At 46.0% G+C, this 18,877-nt stretch overlaps 1 protein-coding gene across 1 annotated transcript; it reads left to right on the forward strand.

Moving 5' to 3' along the window:
• Window positions 1-4,646: 4,646 nt before the first annotated feature.
• On the forward strand, window positions 4,647-18,811 carry LPCAT3 (lysophosphatidylcholine acyltransferase 3; the record flags this gene model as incomplete). The annotated part of the gene is given in 15 exon segments (XM_084272435.1): window positions 4,647-4,688; window positions 4,690-4,740; window positions 4,744-4,843; window positions 12,986-13,093; window positions 13,218-13,324; window positions 13,478-13,571; window positions 13,693-13,730; window positions 14,736-14,914; window positions 15,332-15,440; window positions 16,158-16,244; window positions 16,544-16,710; window positions 17,288-17,435; window positions 17,935-18,093; window positions 18,213-18,339; window positions 18,458-18,811. Coding segments are annotated over 14 exon segments (1,506 nt in total). The 3' UTR covers window positions 18,330-18,339; window positions 18,458-18,811.
• Between the last annotated feature and the right edge of the window lie 66 nt (window positions 18,812-18,877).

Consider the following 18,877-nt stretch of genomic DNA (forward strand, 5'->3'; position numbering starts at 1 on the left):
ATGTCCATTGACTCCTTTCTCTGGCTCTGGTTTGCCATTCATCCACTCCTGACTTCTTTTCCCTACAGGCTCCAAGGGCCCCTATTCATCCTTCTAATTAAAAGTTGTTTTCACGTCTTCCCTGCCTGTTTTTCCAAGCAGTCACCATTCTCCTTTCACACTCCATCTCTTGCTAGTGGTATTTCTTTCCCTGCCCTCCCTGTGTTCTTCCCTTGGCTCAGTGATTTGCTGCTGCAGACTTCAGTCAGATTTAATTTTATTCTGACTCTTCCAGTATCTTCCACCTCACTATCAGTGTTCAACCCCGAACTGCAGTCCCACGCACTCTTTCGATAGTTATCTTGCCCCTTAGCAGCCTGCTCCTCTCCCATGGCAAATTCAGTCAGGACAGGCTGTGTCCTGTGCCTGCCTGCGAGAAGAGGCACCAGCAAAGCAGGGCACAGGATTCCTGTCTTTGTTCTTCAGTGAAGAAGAAATAGTCCTGGAAGGAAAGTCCTTGCCAGAGCTCTCGAAGAACCACCTGGGGTCTTGTGCAGCTGTAGTCTGTGGGAAAGCTGCATTTGAACATAGTCAATAAAAATGAACTTGCAGAAGCTTCAGCAGCCAACTTCCCTTATTGCCGTGCTGAGCTCACATGAACTTCAAGTTTCACACTAATTCCCCACGAAATCACAGTGCATCTTCAGGACAGTAAAAAAAGATCTTGGTTACACCCCCTCCTGCCAAGCATAGCACTGACCTGGTTACTATTATTACTATTAGTAGTAGTAATATTACTATTAATATTAAATAATAATAATAATAATAATAATAATAATAATAATAATAATAATAATAATAATAATAATAATAATAATAATAATAATAATAATAATAATAATAATAATAATAATAATAATAATAGAAAGTTATGGTACTCTTCTGAATCTCAAAAACAGCTACTATGCTCTGACCCAAAGTGGCTATCTAGCATTTAATCTACACAGGTCAAATATTGCAATATTTCAAGCAACTGAACCCAATAGTATCGCAATGGAAACTTAGACAATCTCAGGAGTCAATGCTGCTTCTAAACCCCTTCTCTGACAATGGTAAATTATAGAACTAAATAAGTCTGTAAGTTCATATACACTCTCTTTCACTACACACATGGCTAACTGACCACAACTGTATTTACATAATAACAGTATTTTTAAAATACACGCTCACACACACACACACACCCTTTCACTGTCTGCAGTTTCTTTCATCTTCTCACTCCTTTCTCTGGTGGCAAAAAGCAGCTGCTTGCAGGGTTTTTTTTTCTCCTAAATGTGATTACCAGAGGTGCTGTGACCATCGCTGATGGGCTCGGCCTTGGTCAGCAGCAGGTCTAGCCTTGAGCCAGCTGGTGTTTTCTCTGTGGGGCCTGCAGAGAGCTTCTGGCTGCTGCTTGCAGAAGCCACCCCTGCAGCCTGCCCTTCTCCACCAGAACCCAGCCACACAAAACTACAAAAATTTCATATATATCATTTCCAGTAAGATATTCTGTGCTTAAACGGAGTGTTTCACGGGTTTGTTTCCTGAGCTTTTCCAGAACACAAAGGGCCTAGGCCAGAAGTTTGTCCAAAGCAGCATACAGCCTCTAACTCTTCCTTTTACCACAATCTTAAGTCAGAGTTGTGGATGGACTGCTGGAGGTGTACAGGACGATACCACTTGAGCATGACTGTGGTCCAAAGCCATTTTTGCTGCTACAAATATGACCACCAAAACCAGACTTGCCTTTTCAAAAGCAGGAGTCTCTGTCTGCCAGGAGGCAGAAGTCTACTTGGGCAGGAGATAACCTAAATTTGTATAGAAAGGGGATGAGAAGGCGAAACGGAAGGACAAGGAGTGGGGAAGCCAGATGTGGAGATTTAAGGAGGCAAACATATGGTGATCTTTTCCTGGCATGATCTCCTATTTTTTGCTGTATAAAGCTTAGACACTTACTGAGCCAGAAGTTGTATCTGTATTTTACTGTTGACGTGTTCTCCATGAATCTTTCCTACATGAATGTTTTTTTCCACTTTTTAACTTGTTCATGGACTTCTAATAAAATGCTAATAATGATCCCCTTTCAGACAACAGCATAGTTGAGCAGGATAGTGACTTTATTACGTTATAGTCGTGGAATTGTTAAATTTGTAAAATAATGTATCAAACATAGGGGGAATCACAGAAACATTTGAGTTGGAAAAGACCTTTAAGATCATTGAGTCCAACTAATGAAGCTCGATTATGGAGTGGATTCCTTCAGTGGTGATGCCAACAGGCCTCTCCGATCTGGCTCTCAGTTTCCCTGAAACTTCTAGAAATGCAAAATTTTGAGATGCCCGTTCCTTGTCAAACCCAACAAGGAGAAGAACAGAGAGTCAGTATGCTCACACCGGCGTAATTTACTTAGGAAACTAGCCTGAACAGCATAAACACCCAATTAAACATGGAAATGACAGATGGATATTCAGTCAGTCCTTAGACTTTGCAAAAGGTTTGGCACACAGTGACCAGTGAAAGAGAACAAATACAAACAGGTTACCTATTTGTAAAGTCTAACCGGATGGATTCAGCTATCCGGGGGGGTCGGGGTGTGTTTAAACCCCCACTGACGATCTTGATCTGCCACTTCACACTGCCATCTGGAGGTCACGGCTAGGATCTCCCCTTCTTCATACACTTTCTTGCTGCACTGGTTACTCAATTTCTGTTTTTCTCACCTTCTGGGATCTTCGGGGACTTGTCCAGGTGTCTTCTGAAAATCTCCAAGGCTGAAGATTTCCCAGCCTCTCTAAGCACCTGTTCCCTTTGGTCAAATGAAATTTCATTAGTGGCAGCTTGAGACTCTTGCTTCTCTCTGGGTCAGTTGTTTGTTAGCCCCATGTTAAGCCTCATGTTATGTCGGGTGTGTTTGTTTTTCTGAACTTTGTGAGACTTCTGTCAAACCATTCGTTTCCTGTTTTCATTCCTTATCTATTCTATTGACTGTATTCTCTCCATCTTCTGCTGCACTGCCCAATGTGCAGGGAAAACTGCTTTTCGTGACTATTTCCTCTTCTTTCTCTGGATCTGTGCCTTTGCTACTATGGCACAGGGAAAGGAAGACAGGAAAAACCCCACATCATTTAAAGTGAAACCCGTGCCCCCCAAGGCTTATTCCCAGCAGGTTAGCCCACCCCACAGCCATACTATAACCTCATGGTCAGAGCTGTCTGTACCTAAGGCAGAGTAACCCTATTTCCATCTGCATGGCACATATAAAATTGTATTTGTTAGCTCTGTCCATTATGGACTCTTCAGTGCAAAAGAGATGTGAAAAACTGGACAGAGCCCAGCCATGGGATAGCTGACTATAGCAGTGATACTGAGGAATCTAGATTTGTTTAGCCTGGAAAGGAGAACAGCAAGAGGAGGCAAGGTTTTTAACCTGAGTAAATGAGGTCTAAGCAGGCACGTTTCCAGCCAGTCCCTCTCTCATATTTGGGAAGGGAATGGGATCTAATAAGTGCTACTGCTTAAAGGGAGGTTATAAGAATGACAAAGCCAGACCCTTCCCAGGACAAGAGGCACAAGGCACAACTTGCAACAGAAGCAACACGGTATTATCTGGACAAAAACACTTTCACCAAAGCATGATTCAGCACTGGCTTAGGCATCCAGGGAGGCTGGGAGCTTGCCACCCCTGAAAATGTACAGCAACTGCCCAGGCAATACCCTGAGGAGCCTGATCCAGCTTTGGAGTTCTACTTGTGAGCAGGGACCTCTGGGGGTCCTTTTTCACACAAACCTTTGCGTGAGCCTGCATTTGCCACTCTAGCCAAGTTTGGGCAATACTGCCCACCTGAATGACGTAGCAGGGCCACGGTAACAACAAACCAGGGGAAGAGGATCACGTCCATTGCACCAGAAGCTTTTGCTGTGGAGAACTTGGGGTGCACTCGTGGATCACAGTTAGGATAAGGTCCTCCGACGTTCGAGTAGGCTGTGTCAGCAGAGCCACCCAGTGACTCCAAAGAGTAGGTTGCCACAGGGCCAGGTATGGCTGGAATGCCCTGTATGGGAAGCAGGTCCTGCACGGCAACAGCCAAGCATCACCAGTCTATCTTCTAGGGGCTACCTAGGGCTGGGGGGACTGGCAGCAATGGGGAGGCTGCGTAGCATGCACCATGCCCAGCCAGAGCCGCGCCCCAAGCGGAGGCCGACAGCCAGATCTAGGTCTAGATCTAGGCCTAGACCTAACCCTGTCCCTTGCTCAGACGCAGGGCCTGCCCCTTCCCCGCTCGCACGACCGCCCGCCCTCCCCGCCGCAGCCTCCCTGCCCGCCTTGTGCCCGCGAATAACCCCAGTACCCGCCCCAACCACTACCCCTCCCTGCCCGGCTCTCTCCTGTCTCGCCACAGCCAATGGTGAGGCGCGCTCCTCCTCGCCTGCCTGGCCCCGCCCCCCGCCGCCGGGGCTGAGCCCCGCCTTCGGAAGCGATTTCTCCAATCATTGGCTAGCAGGGACAGCCCCGCGGCGCCGCCCACTCGCGGCGTAACCTTTGCCTTAGTGAGCGCAGGGCCCTGCCCCGCTGCCACCGGTTGTCCAATCGGAGGCGACGCGGGGGCGTGGCTGTCTCTGCGCAGCCAATGGGCGCGGAGGGGGCCGCGAACGGTGCGGGGGCCGCGGTGGCTGCTGCCGCTGCCGGGTTCGAGGAGCGACCGGCCGGTGGGGCGGCCGGGGTAGAAGATGGCGGTGGCGGGGTCCGGTTGGGGCCTGGCCCAGCTGGCTGAGGTCCTGGGCTCGTCGGAGCAGGCGCTGCGACTCATCGTGTCCATTCTGATGGGTAAGGGAGGGCAGAGGGCGCGGCGGTCGGGGATGAGCGGGTTTGGCGCCTCGGGCAGGGTGCCCCGTCCGTCGTGGGGCCAGGCGACCCCCTCGCTCCGCCGCGGTGCCGCGCTGCGCGGGGGCTGGAGCAGGAGTTGGGCAGCGCCGCGCAGCACCTCGCCGGCGCGGAGCCGCACCTGTGTCAGTGCCGCCGTGCCAGGCCACGTGTGCGCACGGAGCCGGTGGGCGAGCCCCCCGCCGCCGCCGGCCCCGCCCCGGCCCGAGCGGCGGAGGGCGGCGTGCGCCGGGGCTGTGCTGCCGCGCGACGGGGTGGGGTGGGGAGAGGGGGGCTCGGCACGTGCCGCCCGGCAGCTGCCGAGGTGGGAGCCCGGGCGACCTCCCGGGGGAGAGGGGGAACCCGCGTTGGAGCGGCGCGGGAGGGCCGGCGGTTTCCCCCCGCGGGAAGGTGGGGATGAGAGCCTGGCCGGCAGGCAGCCCGCCTCCGGGGGCGGGAGGGAGCGTCTGGCTTCGAGACCCGCGGGGGTCGGTCGGCCGTGGCGCTGGCGCGCCGGCACGAGCCCGGCTCGGCTCTGGGTGCCGGGCAGCGGTTTGGGCGCAAGAACTTTCTTGCAGCTGCTCCGCGGGCTCGGCGAGGGCGCCAGGTGCGCGTGGCGGCGCCCCGCGAGCCTGCGTCCCGAGGAGCGAGCGCGCGGGAACCTCCTGAGCCCCTCTGAAGTGCCGCCCTGTCCGAGCGCGGGGAGGCGTCTGCCAGGAGACGCTGTTAGCGCCCGTAGCAGCCGTGGGAACTACGTGGGAGCGGCTTGGCAGCACAGGGGCGACCAGGTAGGGCGAGCAGAGCCTGCCAGATGGCCAGGAGAGCTGTGGTGGTAGCTGTGCTCCACCTGCGGTGCAGGCGCGTTGCAAAAGGCTCGCTGCTTGCGCTTAGCTAGACGTGAGGCAGTTCAGCCAGATGTAAATGGTGAAGGCAGGGCTGGCGGTGCAGTGTGGGCTGACAATTGAAGGGGAGGTTACGGCTCCCGGAACATTAATTCAAGTGTACGTATACATGCTGCCTGCATAAACCTTTGCAGATGCCCGGCGAAGCTTTGTTTTCTGTAAAGCTTTTGGAGGTGTAGTCACCGAGCAGAAAGGAAACACGCGCTTTTCTCAAAGGCATACTTGAAGTGATACAGCTGCTGCTGTGTCAACTGTCAAGAGAAGTTGTTTTCGCTAAGTAGAAGTATAATTTTTAAAAGAGATGCAAAAAAAAAAAGGGAAAAAAAAGGTGTGTCACTTCCTAACTGTGGTCTGCAGCAGGTGTATTTCTGCCTGCTTTAATCTACAGTATGTATGATCAAACTGAACCAAGTGATTCTTCATGTCAAGGGGGGGGATACAGGGGACTGAACTGACTGTTTTGAACCGAACTTATAAGTTAGTTAAACCAAGCTACTTCTATAAAGACCAAGTAAAGTAATAGGAAAAACATACAGGGCACACACATAAGTCATCATGAATTAATCTAGCCGTTCCCCACATCTGAAGGGGAAAAGTCCTATTTTCCTTTCTTTCATGTCTGTCTCTGGCACTTTAATTGTGATCTGATTATTATATTTACTTGCCTGGAAGAAACCTAAACCAGAAAAAGCAGATAGTTTACCACCAGGTTAATTAACTGAAGGGACTAGTCTAACAAGTGTTGATTCAGGAGAGGTGTTAGAAAGGGAGTGTGGATAGAGCAGTGCCTTTGCAGAGTTCACCTTGAACATACTGTCAGTTTCTTCTTGCTTCTTACTAGCACTGAGCAAGAACGTGACATTGGAAGGCTTGGTGTCTTATGGGTGAGCAAAACCACCTCTTTGAAATGAAGAGCAGATACTAACCACCTTAACGATGATAAGAGACTCCCACTGCAGCCTGTCAATTCACCGAGAGATTTTATGTGTGTTGTTATAAATGTTCCATGTACCGTGTTGGCACTAAACTGCTGAGACAGCACAGTGTCCCTTCCTTAGGCAGGCCCTTAATGGATATTTAGAATTTGTATTAAAAAGCGAGGGACCGGGAGCCCACTCACACTTGTTTCCCCTGCATGCCTAAAATGTGTATAAAACCAGGAGGCTTGAGCAGTGCACGTCCCTGTCCTTTCTCCCAATGTAAATTATCACTTAATTTACATGCAATTGAAGGCCTGACTTCAGACGGAAAGCTCAAAGGCATACAAAACAGCCTCACCTGTAGTTTGGTACTTTTGCAGGTCATGTAGGTTGAACCACTTGGGCAGAGAGGATTAACTCCAGTTTTCCTGCTTAATGGATGGGTAGTAAAGCATCATACCATTGCATTAAGAGGAAGGGCCAATCACCGCTCCAGAGCAACATGAGAGTGAGAAGCGTTCCTTAAGTCAGCACTAGCGAAGAAATGTCCATTTAATTGCAGCTTACTTTACAGTACTTTTAGTGTGGCTGAAAGCCTTAAGCCTGTTGGTAATGCAGCTAGTGCTGATGGCCACTTCACAGGATGGCGTGAGGTTTAAGTGAAAGGCATTTCTGAAAGCTGGACATAGGACTAGGACAGGCAAGATACAGCTTTTCCTTCACCCCCTCCATTTCAGGTGTTTGTATAGATGTAGGAAGAAAATGGGTTTTGTTGGCTGCAGCTGACACTGCCAAAATATTTTGGAACAGGAACGTGAGGATTAAGTGCGGTACTTTGGTTCAAAGATGGATTTTAAAAAGTGTTGGTTAATTCTCCCTCTGCGATGTAGTTCACCATCTGCATCGTGCAGTTCTACTGTGACAACTGTTTCACTGTTCAGGAAATCACCAGAAACTGGTAAAAACAGCCTTCTGAAAAAAGAGGAACAATCGCAGACGACTCTGCAACTTCTTATATTAATTTCCAGAGAAAGTGAATTATTGTTGAAAAAATAATTTGAATACACTCTCCTGATTCAGAATGAGTGTGTTCTCTTAGTCGTGATCTGAAATAACCAAAAGGGGTCTATTAAAACTGTTAACATTCTACCACTACTGGAAAAAAAAATTAAATACAGGGGAGAACAAGAGAAGGAGGAGCAACCAAGAACAAAAATTGGAGTAGTCCTAAAGGGCGCCACATTTTCTCAGTGAACAAGTGAAGACTGTAGCAGCACTTTGCTGAGCAAATTACAGGGATTTTACTCACAGCTTTGTATTTAAATCAGAGACATCTTTTATATCCTGCAATTCTGAAGCAAAGACTACAACTACAATAGAGTCCATTACTCAGATTGTACACAGTAAGTTACTGATTGTAACTTACTTTGTAAGTTCCCAATTGTGAAAATTTCCATTAAAAACCTTTGAAGTAATTAGGCTGCCATTTGGCAATATTATCAACATCAGTAAGACTTGAAGTGTAGTTCTGGACCCTGTCATTTAAAAAAACCTGTGCTATGTCTAGTACATTAGTATTTGTCAACCATGTGAAAATGTCTTTTGAGAGTTGTATTCTACTTTTTGTTATTCAGGAGATCCAGGGCCCAGTGTTTCCCCAGGAATAGTTCTGCCTTCAGGTCAGCACTTCCATGCTGACACCAATGGTCTGAGCTCCGTACCTACAGTTTTATTTTCCAGCTGCTGTCCTAGCCTTTCAGTGGAGAAAGGGAGGAATCCCCTCCTGTGGTGCAGAGGAGAGAAGAGGGTCTCTCTGCTCTTTTGTCCTCCCGTGAGAGAAGATAGATTTCTTTCCTGCTGTCACCACTCAAAGTGTAAGCCGGAATACAGGCAACCTCGTGGCACTGTATATTCAAAACTTCAGGTTGATCTGATTTCTTACATGGCTGTAGGATTCCAAAGAGTTAAAGATCTTTCGCTGGCCATACTATTACACAGTGGCTTGCAAGGTACCTGACATGTTCTGCAGCACAATGTTGAGAGGGGAGGGCAACATACTGTTTACAGCCCTGAGCCAGAACTGACCCTGCTGATCTGCCCAGACTGCCAAGGGAAACCCTGAGGGAGTGTTCCCTCATCTACAGCCATGCCACTGGCCTGCGGAAATTAACACATACCTCCTGAAGAGGTGCCAGAAGCCAGATGCATTGGTCAGCTTGTAAGTGGTCTTACCTCCTCCTCTTCTACCTCTCACCTGTTTTGGGTTTTTTGTTTTATTGGGTTTTGGTTTTTTTTAACATCCTCTACTTGTTCCTGTTCTCTGTATTCCACAGGTTTTGGGCTCAGTGCAATTTTCCCTGTGGTCACTCATAGCTGATGACTTACCCAAATGAAGTGCCCAGCTGGCTAGCTAAGAAAATAACCTTACTGAAATTGAGGCAAACAACTGGTTTAAGATGAGTTAAGACATGGAAGAAGTTGTGAGAGGTAGGGCCATCCTATCACAAATGCTAAAACCAGGTCTGTCACAGAGCACTTGTGTGCTGCCTTGTTTAAAGTCCTGACTTCAGCTACATCTCACTCCTTAAATATTAATACTATTAATAATAGAGCGAGCTGCATAATGCTGCACAGTATGTCTACACAGGCAATAAAGTGGTACAGTAGGAGCAGGTCTGTAGGGCAGACTTGATTTGTGTGCAATACCTGCTGGTTTTTGGACATTTACTTTGGACTTCTTTCAGGCTGATCATATGGCCTCAGCACCCATTGGAGTGCGTTTTCAGTTCAGTTTCATCTGAAGAAAGTTCTTTTCACATGCTTTGAGACGGTTCTGCTATGCAAACTAAAGCACCGTAAGTGGAATTTAAAAGTACACTTCTGGGCTGAAGTGTATGTGCACCCAGTGTTAAATAAGGTGTGAGAGTTTTGCAATGTTACAAACAGAAAAAGAGAACACCTTTCAAGTCCAAATATTATGTAAGGCCTGTATTTTAGCATGTCTTTTCCCTGTTGTCCCCTTCCTTTTACTTTTAGTATTGTAAGAAAATGTAGGCGATTGATCTACTAGATTCCCCAGCAGCCAAGGAGGATTCTGGTCCTGTTGCTTCTGAATGGCGAAAGCAAAGCCGAGCAGCACCCTGCTGCTGCCATCTCCAAATGCGACTGCAAGCTTGCCAGGAGGAATGATAACGTAAACTGCTCTGTGCTTTCCATGTTCTAATTCAGGCTGTCCCAGAAAGCTGTAGCGAGGTGGGCTGCCCTTGTTATTGGTAGGAATGGCTCTCTGTTCAGTAGATGGCCTGTAAGTGTTTACACGTGCACAGGTCACAAGACTGACCGCTGATACTCGGTATCCACTGCCATTTGAGGGTTAAAATCTATTTCTGCAACGTGGAACTGGCCCAGTTGTAAAACTAATAAAGTTATCTCCTGTGCAGCAAAACTATAACTAAATTGCAGTCCAGAGTACTAGCAAGTTGCTCTGGATATCAGAACATAGTGTGATGTTGTGACTTTTGAACTGGAACAGCACCCATGTAAGTGCAAGGCCAGGATATATTTTTAAATTTGTGGCTTTCAAAAAACATATATGCTGTGCACATTAGTAGCTCTCTGTTTCCAAGGACTCATAAGTCTTTTTCCTTCAGAGCAGCATTACCCAAACCATGATACAGTCACTTAAGTAGAGCTAAAAAAGAGTACATCTGACAAGTGAGACAGGTCTTTGAAAGAGTAGCAACACTAGTTGCCAATGAGAGAAAATAGATGAAATTTCTGGCTTTTAGAAATTTGAGATAAATGATAGCATTCAGTCATAATTTAATTCTGCTGCAGAAATAGCTAGAGCCAAAACCCAGATTTTTTCCCCAATGAAAACAGAATGTTTTGCTAGATTGTACTGATTTTTGAGAGAGTGGGAAACCCTTGAAAATGGGGGTTTAAAACTATATATTGACAATCAGCAATAAATTGTGCAGTGTCTGTATTTCTGATTTGGTTTTTCTCCCCCTTGCCCAAAAGGGAGAAACATTTTTCCACACTTAGCCTCAGTATTTTAATTTTTTATCTGAACTGATGGTAACAGGTTTTTTTTTTTTATCACATTCCATTTCACAAAGACAGTTGTTAACATGTTTATTAAACTTAAAAAAAAAAAAAAAAAAGAATCCCCATCTGGATGTTTCTGAGTAGAAGGCTGGCAAACAATACTTGTTTATTTGTTTGTTTGTTTTAATGGTCTGTTCTGTGAGTTACTCCTGTACGCCCAGAAACTGGTGGGACGAACTCTGTCTGCAAATTCCCTCTTTCCTGGCTCCCCACAGCTGGTGTGTGGGGAAGTGATGGTGGAAATGGGACAGAATGCCAGATGACAAGAAGAAGGTTGAGTAAAAGTGTGGGGAGCAGGAAGGGAAAGGCACAGTTTGGGTAAGGCATTTTGCAGGAGCCGCTGCTGGGCCTGCTCCTGCAGGTTGGATGAGCAGGAGCGAGGTTGCCAGGCTCTGCGGGCAAAGGGCTGTGGTATGTGGGGCTGGCCTGCACTAAGACGGAGAAAGAAAGCAGCCTGTGGCGTGGAAACGGCGCGGGACACAAAAGGAGGAAGGAACAGGAACAAGGAGGCAGGGAAGACCAAAAGAGGGGTGGGAAGAGGCTGAGGAAATGGGGAGCAGCAAGGAGCAGCTTGTACGCATCTGGGCTCGGTAGAGTGTGCCACCCTCCGGGATCTAGAAGGGAGCTGAAAAGTCCCAAACTCTGTGACTGCCTAAGAGTCAGAGATCTGGGGGATAGAGAGGACCTTCAAATTACTCCAGTCACGCCTCGGCCTGTTAGCACTGACGGGCTGACTGCAAGACATGTATTTTGCGTAACGTGATGGAGTTTTTCACTTCCTCTCACAGTGGTGACTAGATTTGGCCTCACTTATTGGAAACCTTCCATCCATCAAACGCTTCCTGGCAAAATGTGCATTTCATCACCTTTTATTACTGCTGCTTATGAAACATTACTACATACTGCTACTATTACTCCATTAGTGTGAGTAGCAGAGATCTATCCACTGCTACAGATTTCAGCAAGGCTAATAAGCAGTGTGGATGCTGGTATTGTGGTATGTGATTAATTTCCTTCCTTTTTTTTTTTTTCTGGAAGAGAATTTTTTCATTTTGTTTCTAATCAGAATAAAAGAATACAAGCTTGCAAAGTAAAGCAATAAGTCACAAAGCACTAGAATTAAAGTTGCTTCTGCTATCCCATTTCAGCTTGTTGTGCACGTGTCTTTAGAAATATTTATTGCCTGAACAGACTTCACATATTCATGAGATGGACAACACTTCCTGTGTCAATACGTATTAAGACATTACGTATTTGATGTCTAATGTGTAGCAATGGTTATTGTATGCTATGTGAACCTCACCTAGACTACAGAATTAAATTTACTCAAGGGTTTCTATATACTTCTTGCTGTATCACCAGAGCGCTTCACAAATGTTTGCTTCTCAACAGAGTACAAATGAATAATCTTGAGGCATTCCTAAGTTAGACTAGGAGTTAACATGCAGAAAATACAAGGAAAATGCTTCCACTTACCTTAGCTGCCCCATAAGAAATGCTTCTGACTGATTCTTTTCAAAAGTACTAACATATGTAGTCCCTGTGGAGTTTTATGTGCCCGGTAGCTCAAAAATCAGATACAAATCTGAAGTTGGGAGAATTAGAAAAGAAAGAATATGCTACTTAAGGTCAGTTAAGGAACGCTGGGATTAAAGCTGGTCTGCGTGATGTACGAACTCATTGAGGTGGGTGCAGGGATTTAAGTTTTTTTAGGACAGAGTAGTGTTACCAACCATAAAAATCCACCGTTCCCCCCACCCCCTTAAAACTAGCTTCTTTCCATGTTCTTTGTATTTGTCACAGAATTTGAAAATGAAACAGAGACTAAAGTCCAATTTGTGCATTTCTGCATTATCTATTGCATGTATTGAATGAGGCCAGAAACGAATCCTGGAATTTCTTGCACTTCAATGTCAACTTTGATATAATTATGTTCCTGTTCAGGTATTTTCTTCTGCATAGTCTACAGAATATATCGGTGTCCTGAGATGGAAATACAGTATCAGGAATGTACACCATGACCTGTCTTGATGATGTATCTATGTAAAGTGTATGTTCCTAATAGCATGTTCAAGAAAGCCGTAATGTGGAGCATTACAAACGCTTGTCTACGCTAATTTACAACTCTTCCATCTTTCACTGTTTCTTTTTTCTTTTTTTTCTTTTCTCCTCAGGATATCCTTTTGCCTTGTTCCAGCGCTATTTCCTCTTCCAGAAGGAGACCTACCTCATTCATCTCTACAATGTGTTCACAGGACTCTCAATTGCTTACTTCAATTTTGGTAAGATGAGTTTGGGAAGAGACTTGACTGGCCTAGGGTGTGCTGGTTTGGGAGGGCCTGTAATGGGAAAATGTAATTTCCATTTCATATCTCTCTCTCTCTCTCTCTCTTTCCTGTCCCACAGGGATGCAGTTGTTTCATTCCCTGCTATGTGTCCTAATCCAGTTCCTCATACTGAGACTAATGGGTCGCACAATCACTGCCGTCTCCACCACATTCTTCTTTCAGATGGTAAAACTCTCTTTCTTACTGTATCAGTTTGTAGAAAGGAGCCCTCTGTTCAGTTTTGCACTTCCCAGTAGCAACTGTGGGTGGAAAAGCAAAGGCAGATCAAAACCAGCTGGAGGAATTAGTTTGAATAACCTAAACAATGGTTTCTTTCAGACATACCTTATGGCTGGATATTACTTCACAGCCACAGAACATTATGACATCAAGTGGACAATGCCACATTGTGTCTTGACACTCAAATTGATTGGTGAGTGACACTTCCCTCCCGTCTCTTGCACTCTGCAAGGCGTGCCTCAGGGAAGAGAGGACCACTAGTTCAGCCCAGCCAGTCCATCTCAGGGCCTCAAGTAATTGTTTCTCACCTCTAGGTCTGGCCATCGATTACTATGATGGAGGAAAAGATCTGGTGAGTAAGACAACATTTCCGCTTCATTCCTCTTCCATGCCATTCCAGTGAGCTAGAGGTCAGAAAATCAGACTCAAAGGACGTGAGTTAGCGAGCTGGGAGAAGAGACTTGAGTGTCTGAGAGCACTGGATTCTGGAGTCGAAATAAATAATTTGGAACAGAGGCAGTAGTCATTAGACATGGACAAAATTTGTTTCAGTTATGTCAGAATATTATTCTGCCCCTTTCCAAAACCCCTACCATCTCTTTCCCCCATATCTGTTGCTTTAGATTCCTGGATCCCAATGCTCTGTGTCTTGTGAGTAGTGTACTTTTAACTTGCAGACCATCAGCACTGGATCTCAGTTCCCATCTTCCTTTCCTTTGTTTAGTCTTACCATATCCTTGTGAGTGGTTACCCTTTACCATTTCTTGGGGCCCGGTTTTTAGAGCAATGAGCAAAGTTGCACAGCACAGTGAGTTGGAGGGGGCAGAACACTTGCTCTTAATCCTCATTCAAGTATCTGCATTCCCCATCTCCTGTCTGGGACCCAATTGAGTCTTTAGCATCCATGGAATCACTGCTCACTGAAAACAAGGTTGAGCTGAAATTTCCTAAGCTTCAAATATTTGAAGGCAATGAATTTTTGCATCAAGAAGTAGGAAATGTGGGATGATGAGGTCTTGGGAGAGTACCTGTGATTGAGACAAGGGTTGGAATAGCTTAGTGCTTTAATTGTGCTTACTGTGCTGGTAGGGGTGCATGTACATGGATCCCTTCCGTTGTTTGAGCTTATTTGGGAATAGAGATCCATGCAGCTGGTCTCAACCATTGGGTCTTGTTGCTGTTTAGATGGGGTGGGGATAGAGAGGGGTGGGGAGAGGAATGGACATGAAGTAAAAAGGGGAAAGTTACATATACATGGAGAGAACTGAGACTATGAAGGAGGTAGGCTAAGAACATAACATCCAGAACTAATTGAAGATCTCCTAGGATGATGTTAATGCGGCTCCCTTTGGTGCAGGAGTTCCTGACCCCTGAGCAGCGGCGATTTGCTGTCCGGGGCGTTCCTACCTTGCTGGAGGTCTCAGGATTCTCCTATTTTTATGGTGCCTTCATGGTGGGGCCTCAGTTCTCCATGACAGACTATCAGAAACTGGCAAGGGGTGAGATGACTGACGTTCCAGGCCAGAGACCCAATAGGTAACAAAAAGCCACTTAGTTACTCGCCTTCCTAAGATCCTAGACTGCTGAATCCTCCTCGTGTTTCCCTGCAGCAGAGTGCCTTCTTACCTGGACACTGAAGTACTGTGACCAAAAGTGATTTATAAGACCAGGCAGTCCTTCAAAGGTTTCTCATAACTCTCTGCTTCATGTCCTGACACTGTTCCAGGGCACAAACATCAACCATTTGACATCTTTTAATAGACTGAGTCCCAACCTTGTAATACGACCATCCCAGCTTCCAAATGGAGGCATCTGCTGCAGGGGAACGTGGTGACCCGCCCCCCCCCCCATCACTATCTCCCATGTCCTTTTCTCCACACATGTTTTTAAAGTTGTGAGTTTGATGGTCTCTTTCCAAGGCTTTTCTTTGACCTTCATATTTTTCTTTCTCAGTTTTGTGCCCGCGCTCAAGCGCCTGAGTTTGGGTCTCTTATTTCTAGTAACCTATACCTTGTCAAGCCTGTACATCTCTGATGAATACCTCATCTCAGATGATTATATGGTATGTATTCATTTGGTAGTTCTGGTGTGGAAGAATTACACTTCTCTGGTGGGCACAAAAGTAGATTTTTTAAATACTTTTTTAGTTTGGGTTGGGGTTTTTTTTTTGTTAGTTTTGCCTCAATTTAAAAATAAGGTAAGTCAAGCAGCTAGCAACAAGCCTTTCCTCAATTGACTTGGCTTTACCTGCCTGTCCTGCGGATACCATTTGATGCAGAACGGGAATGTATGAAGCTGAAAACCAAATGAAATAGAGAATTAATTTTAGATGCTACTGTTGTTTATGAAAACATAATACATGTATTTTGTGACCTTTTAATGACCTTCCATTGAACCGTTACATGCAAAGAACTTCACTAGAGTAACTTTCGAGGCTAATCTGAATCCTTGAGGGTCTTGGAAAACTCCTAACAAGTAATTCCTACCTGCAGATTTATCAGTGTTCTGTGTCAGTATGAATAAATGAGGGTGTAAATTCTGCAATGATTATGCCAATCCCAGAGTCTTCCCAAAGTATCTATCTCAGTACAGCCAAAAATTGCCAAAGGAAAGAGAATTATGTGACTGCCAGTTGCCTGGCAGTCTAGTCCCTATAGCAGTCTCAACACAGATCTCAGATTAAAATGAAAGAAAGTGATGAGATCTCACCTACCTTTTGTCATTGTTTTCACTCAACTCCTGGTTTTATCTTTGTTCTGTTTCACTCTTATCTCTGCAGGAGAAGCCTTTCTGGTTCCGTTGTGGTTACATACTGATCTGGGGCAAAATTATACTCTACAAATACGTAACTTGCTGGCTTGTTACGGTGAGTCTAGATGTTGTTAATGAGCAAAGGTCACACCTTTGCAGCTACTTAGTATACTCTTGGACTTAGCACTAAATGGAAGAAATCCAAATACCTGGGGATCAGTGCAGGTCAGCGTAGCTTGCTTTAAGTTAGCAAAGGCTAGCTAACTAAAAAGCAGGCAGTTTTTAATGCGTTTGTGCCATCTGGAGCGGTGCTCTCTACTCAAGACAGAGTCAGAGCTATCCCAGCTGTGCCTTTCCAAAGAACCAAAAGCACTTTTTTTCCTCTTACGTTTCTTGTGAATCTTTTTTCCATAGGAAGGTGTCTGCATCCTTGTAGGCCTGGGGTACAATGGGAAGGACCAGAACGGGAAGCCTTTGTGGGATGCCTGTGCTAACATGAAGGTCTGGCTGTATGAGACAACACCTTTGTTCACTGGGACCATCGCTTCTTTCAACATCAACACCAATGCCTGGGTGGCCCGGTGAGCAGGACAAAATTCCCCTTCTCTGTATCAGTAATATCTGTGACAAGAGAAACAAGCTCCTAGACTGAGAGGGAACATTAGAGGAAGAACCTGCCAGTTTTCAGCTCTTACACTCTTTCGTCCATGTTTTGGTGCTGTGCCCTTGGGAACAGGTTACTGGGTTAGACAGATCTTTTAGTTCAATTAAAAAGAGCAGTTCATTAATGCAGCTGATAGCAGAGGCTAGAATGGAACCACAGTGAGCCCTTGGGCCTGCCTGTTCAAACAGACACAGCTCTAACAGCTAGTTCCTGTGTTGCCTTTTGGTGCTCACTGTGCAATGACTCAGTTTGGTTTTGGATCACTTGCTGGAACACACAGCTGAACTGTAAAATAAAATTTCTGGGTGTGTTGTCAGATGAACTGCTGCTCCCCATAGCTGAGGTGCCTTTAAGACAAGGATGAGGGGAGCAATCTTGCCCCTCTCATTGCCATGGGGTGTGCAAAGGTGTACAGTCCCCAGGGCCCTGCATCTCTTACACGGAGGGGGAGGAGAGACAATAGCACTTTTGAGTCTGTTTCTTTTCTGCTCTAGATACATCTTCAAGCGTCTGAAGTTCCTGGGTAACAAGCTACTATCACAGGCACTGGCCCTGTTCTTCCTGGCCATTTGGCATGGGCTGCACTCTGGCTACCTGGTGTGCTTTCAGATGGAGCTGCTTATAGTCATCGTTGAAAGACAGGTGGGCTTTGCCTGACTTACCAGCCAGCATTAGCCTTTCCCTGGGAGTCTGGAAGCTGCCATGCTGAACACTCTACTTGGATTAAATGCAAAAAAAAAATAGCTGCTCACTTTGGAATTGTTTTTCAAATGTGGTAATAGTTATCAGGAGTTCAGTGGGTTCCTGGCTGCTGCATGGGCAAGCCATACAGAAGCTACCAGGAAGGAAAGTGGAGAACTTTGCATATGAGTGGAAGGTAGCTGAAGAGCTTGTCAGCTGGAAAGGTTAGAGGGGAGCAAGCATGAGCTAAATGCCTCTGCTAAGTCTCCCAGTACTGAGAACATTATATATTTAAACTGTTTGGGTTTTATAATTAGAACTTTGAGCATGGTGGGGGTACCTTGCTACTTTTTAGGCTAACTGCTTACTAAAGTTAACTTTACACAGCTGGACAGAGAACTTTGGCCCCAGAGCCAAAGGACATATGACTGACAAGAGATCTGTGTTATCTTTAAATTAGGTCATAAACCTTGTTCGGGATAGTCCTCCCCTAAGCACTTTGGCCTCCATCACTGCCTTGCAGCCCCTCTTCTATGTACTACAGCAGGCTAACCACTGGATGTTTATGGGTTACTCTCTGGTGCCATTTTGCCTTTTCACCTGGGACAAATGGATGAAGGTATTTAGTAGCCATAAACAGGCACCTCACGCAACCCAGCCTTTTCTCTCCATCCCTTCTGTCATATTCTTGGCTCAGAAGTGGTTGCTGCTCCTTAACCCTGCCTCTTCTCTTGACAGGTGTACAGGTCTATTTATTTCCTTGGCCATGTCTTGTTCTTCAGCTTATTATTGGTGCTGCCGCACGTCCGCAGACTAATTGTGCCACGAAAAGAAAAACAAAAGAAAGCAGAATAACAGCCAAAAGGTAAGGGTGTACTGGGGAGAGCCAGTCCTACACTTAGGCTCAGAAGCAAAGCAGTGGTCTTACGTGCCAAGGTGAAAGAAATCAAACAAAATAAGTCCAGCATGTTTCTCTTTTTCAGATTGTACCACCTGTGCATTTGTAGGAGTTGACTCAACACTCCGGAAGCAAAGCATCACCTGCCAAGTTTGCTGTGTTGAAAAAGGTCATAGTTCAACTCGAGGAGGGGAAAAGAGAAAGCACAGGGTCAGAGACCCAAAGCGAGGGGAAGGGAGTAAGCCTCCTTCCAGATCCTCCACCTTCTGTATGTTGCCTTATCTCTCTGCCACCCTCCAGCGGACACTCGCCTCTCTGCTGATATCAGATGATTGTAAAACACTCAAAGCAGGCACTGTATGGGAGCCACCTCCTGACTTTTCTACGTTTGTCATCCGAGATAAAAATTGCTCCTTGTCTTTTTTTTTTTTTTAATGTATCCGCTTCAGCTCCTTTCTCCTCCTGGGCGCCTCCTTGTGGCACCGCGAACTGTCACACACCACCC

The sequence above is a fragment of the Gallinula chloropus genome, assembly GCF_964237585.1.
Source record: "Gallinula chloropus genome assembly, chromosome: 1".
In the NCBI taxonomy this organism is placed as follows: Eukaryota; Metazoa; Chordata; class Aves; order Gruiformes; family Rallidae; genus Gallinula; species Gallinula chloropus.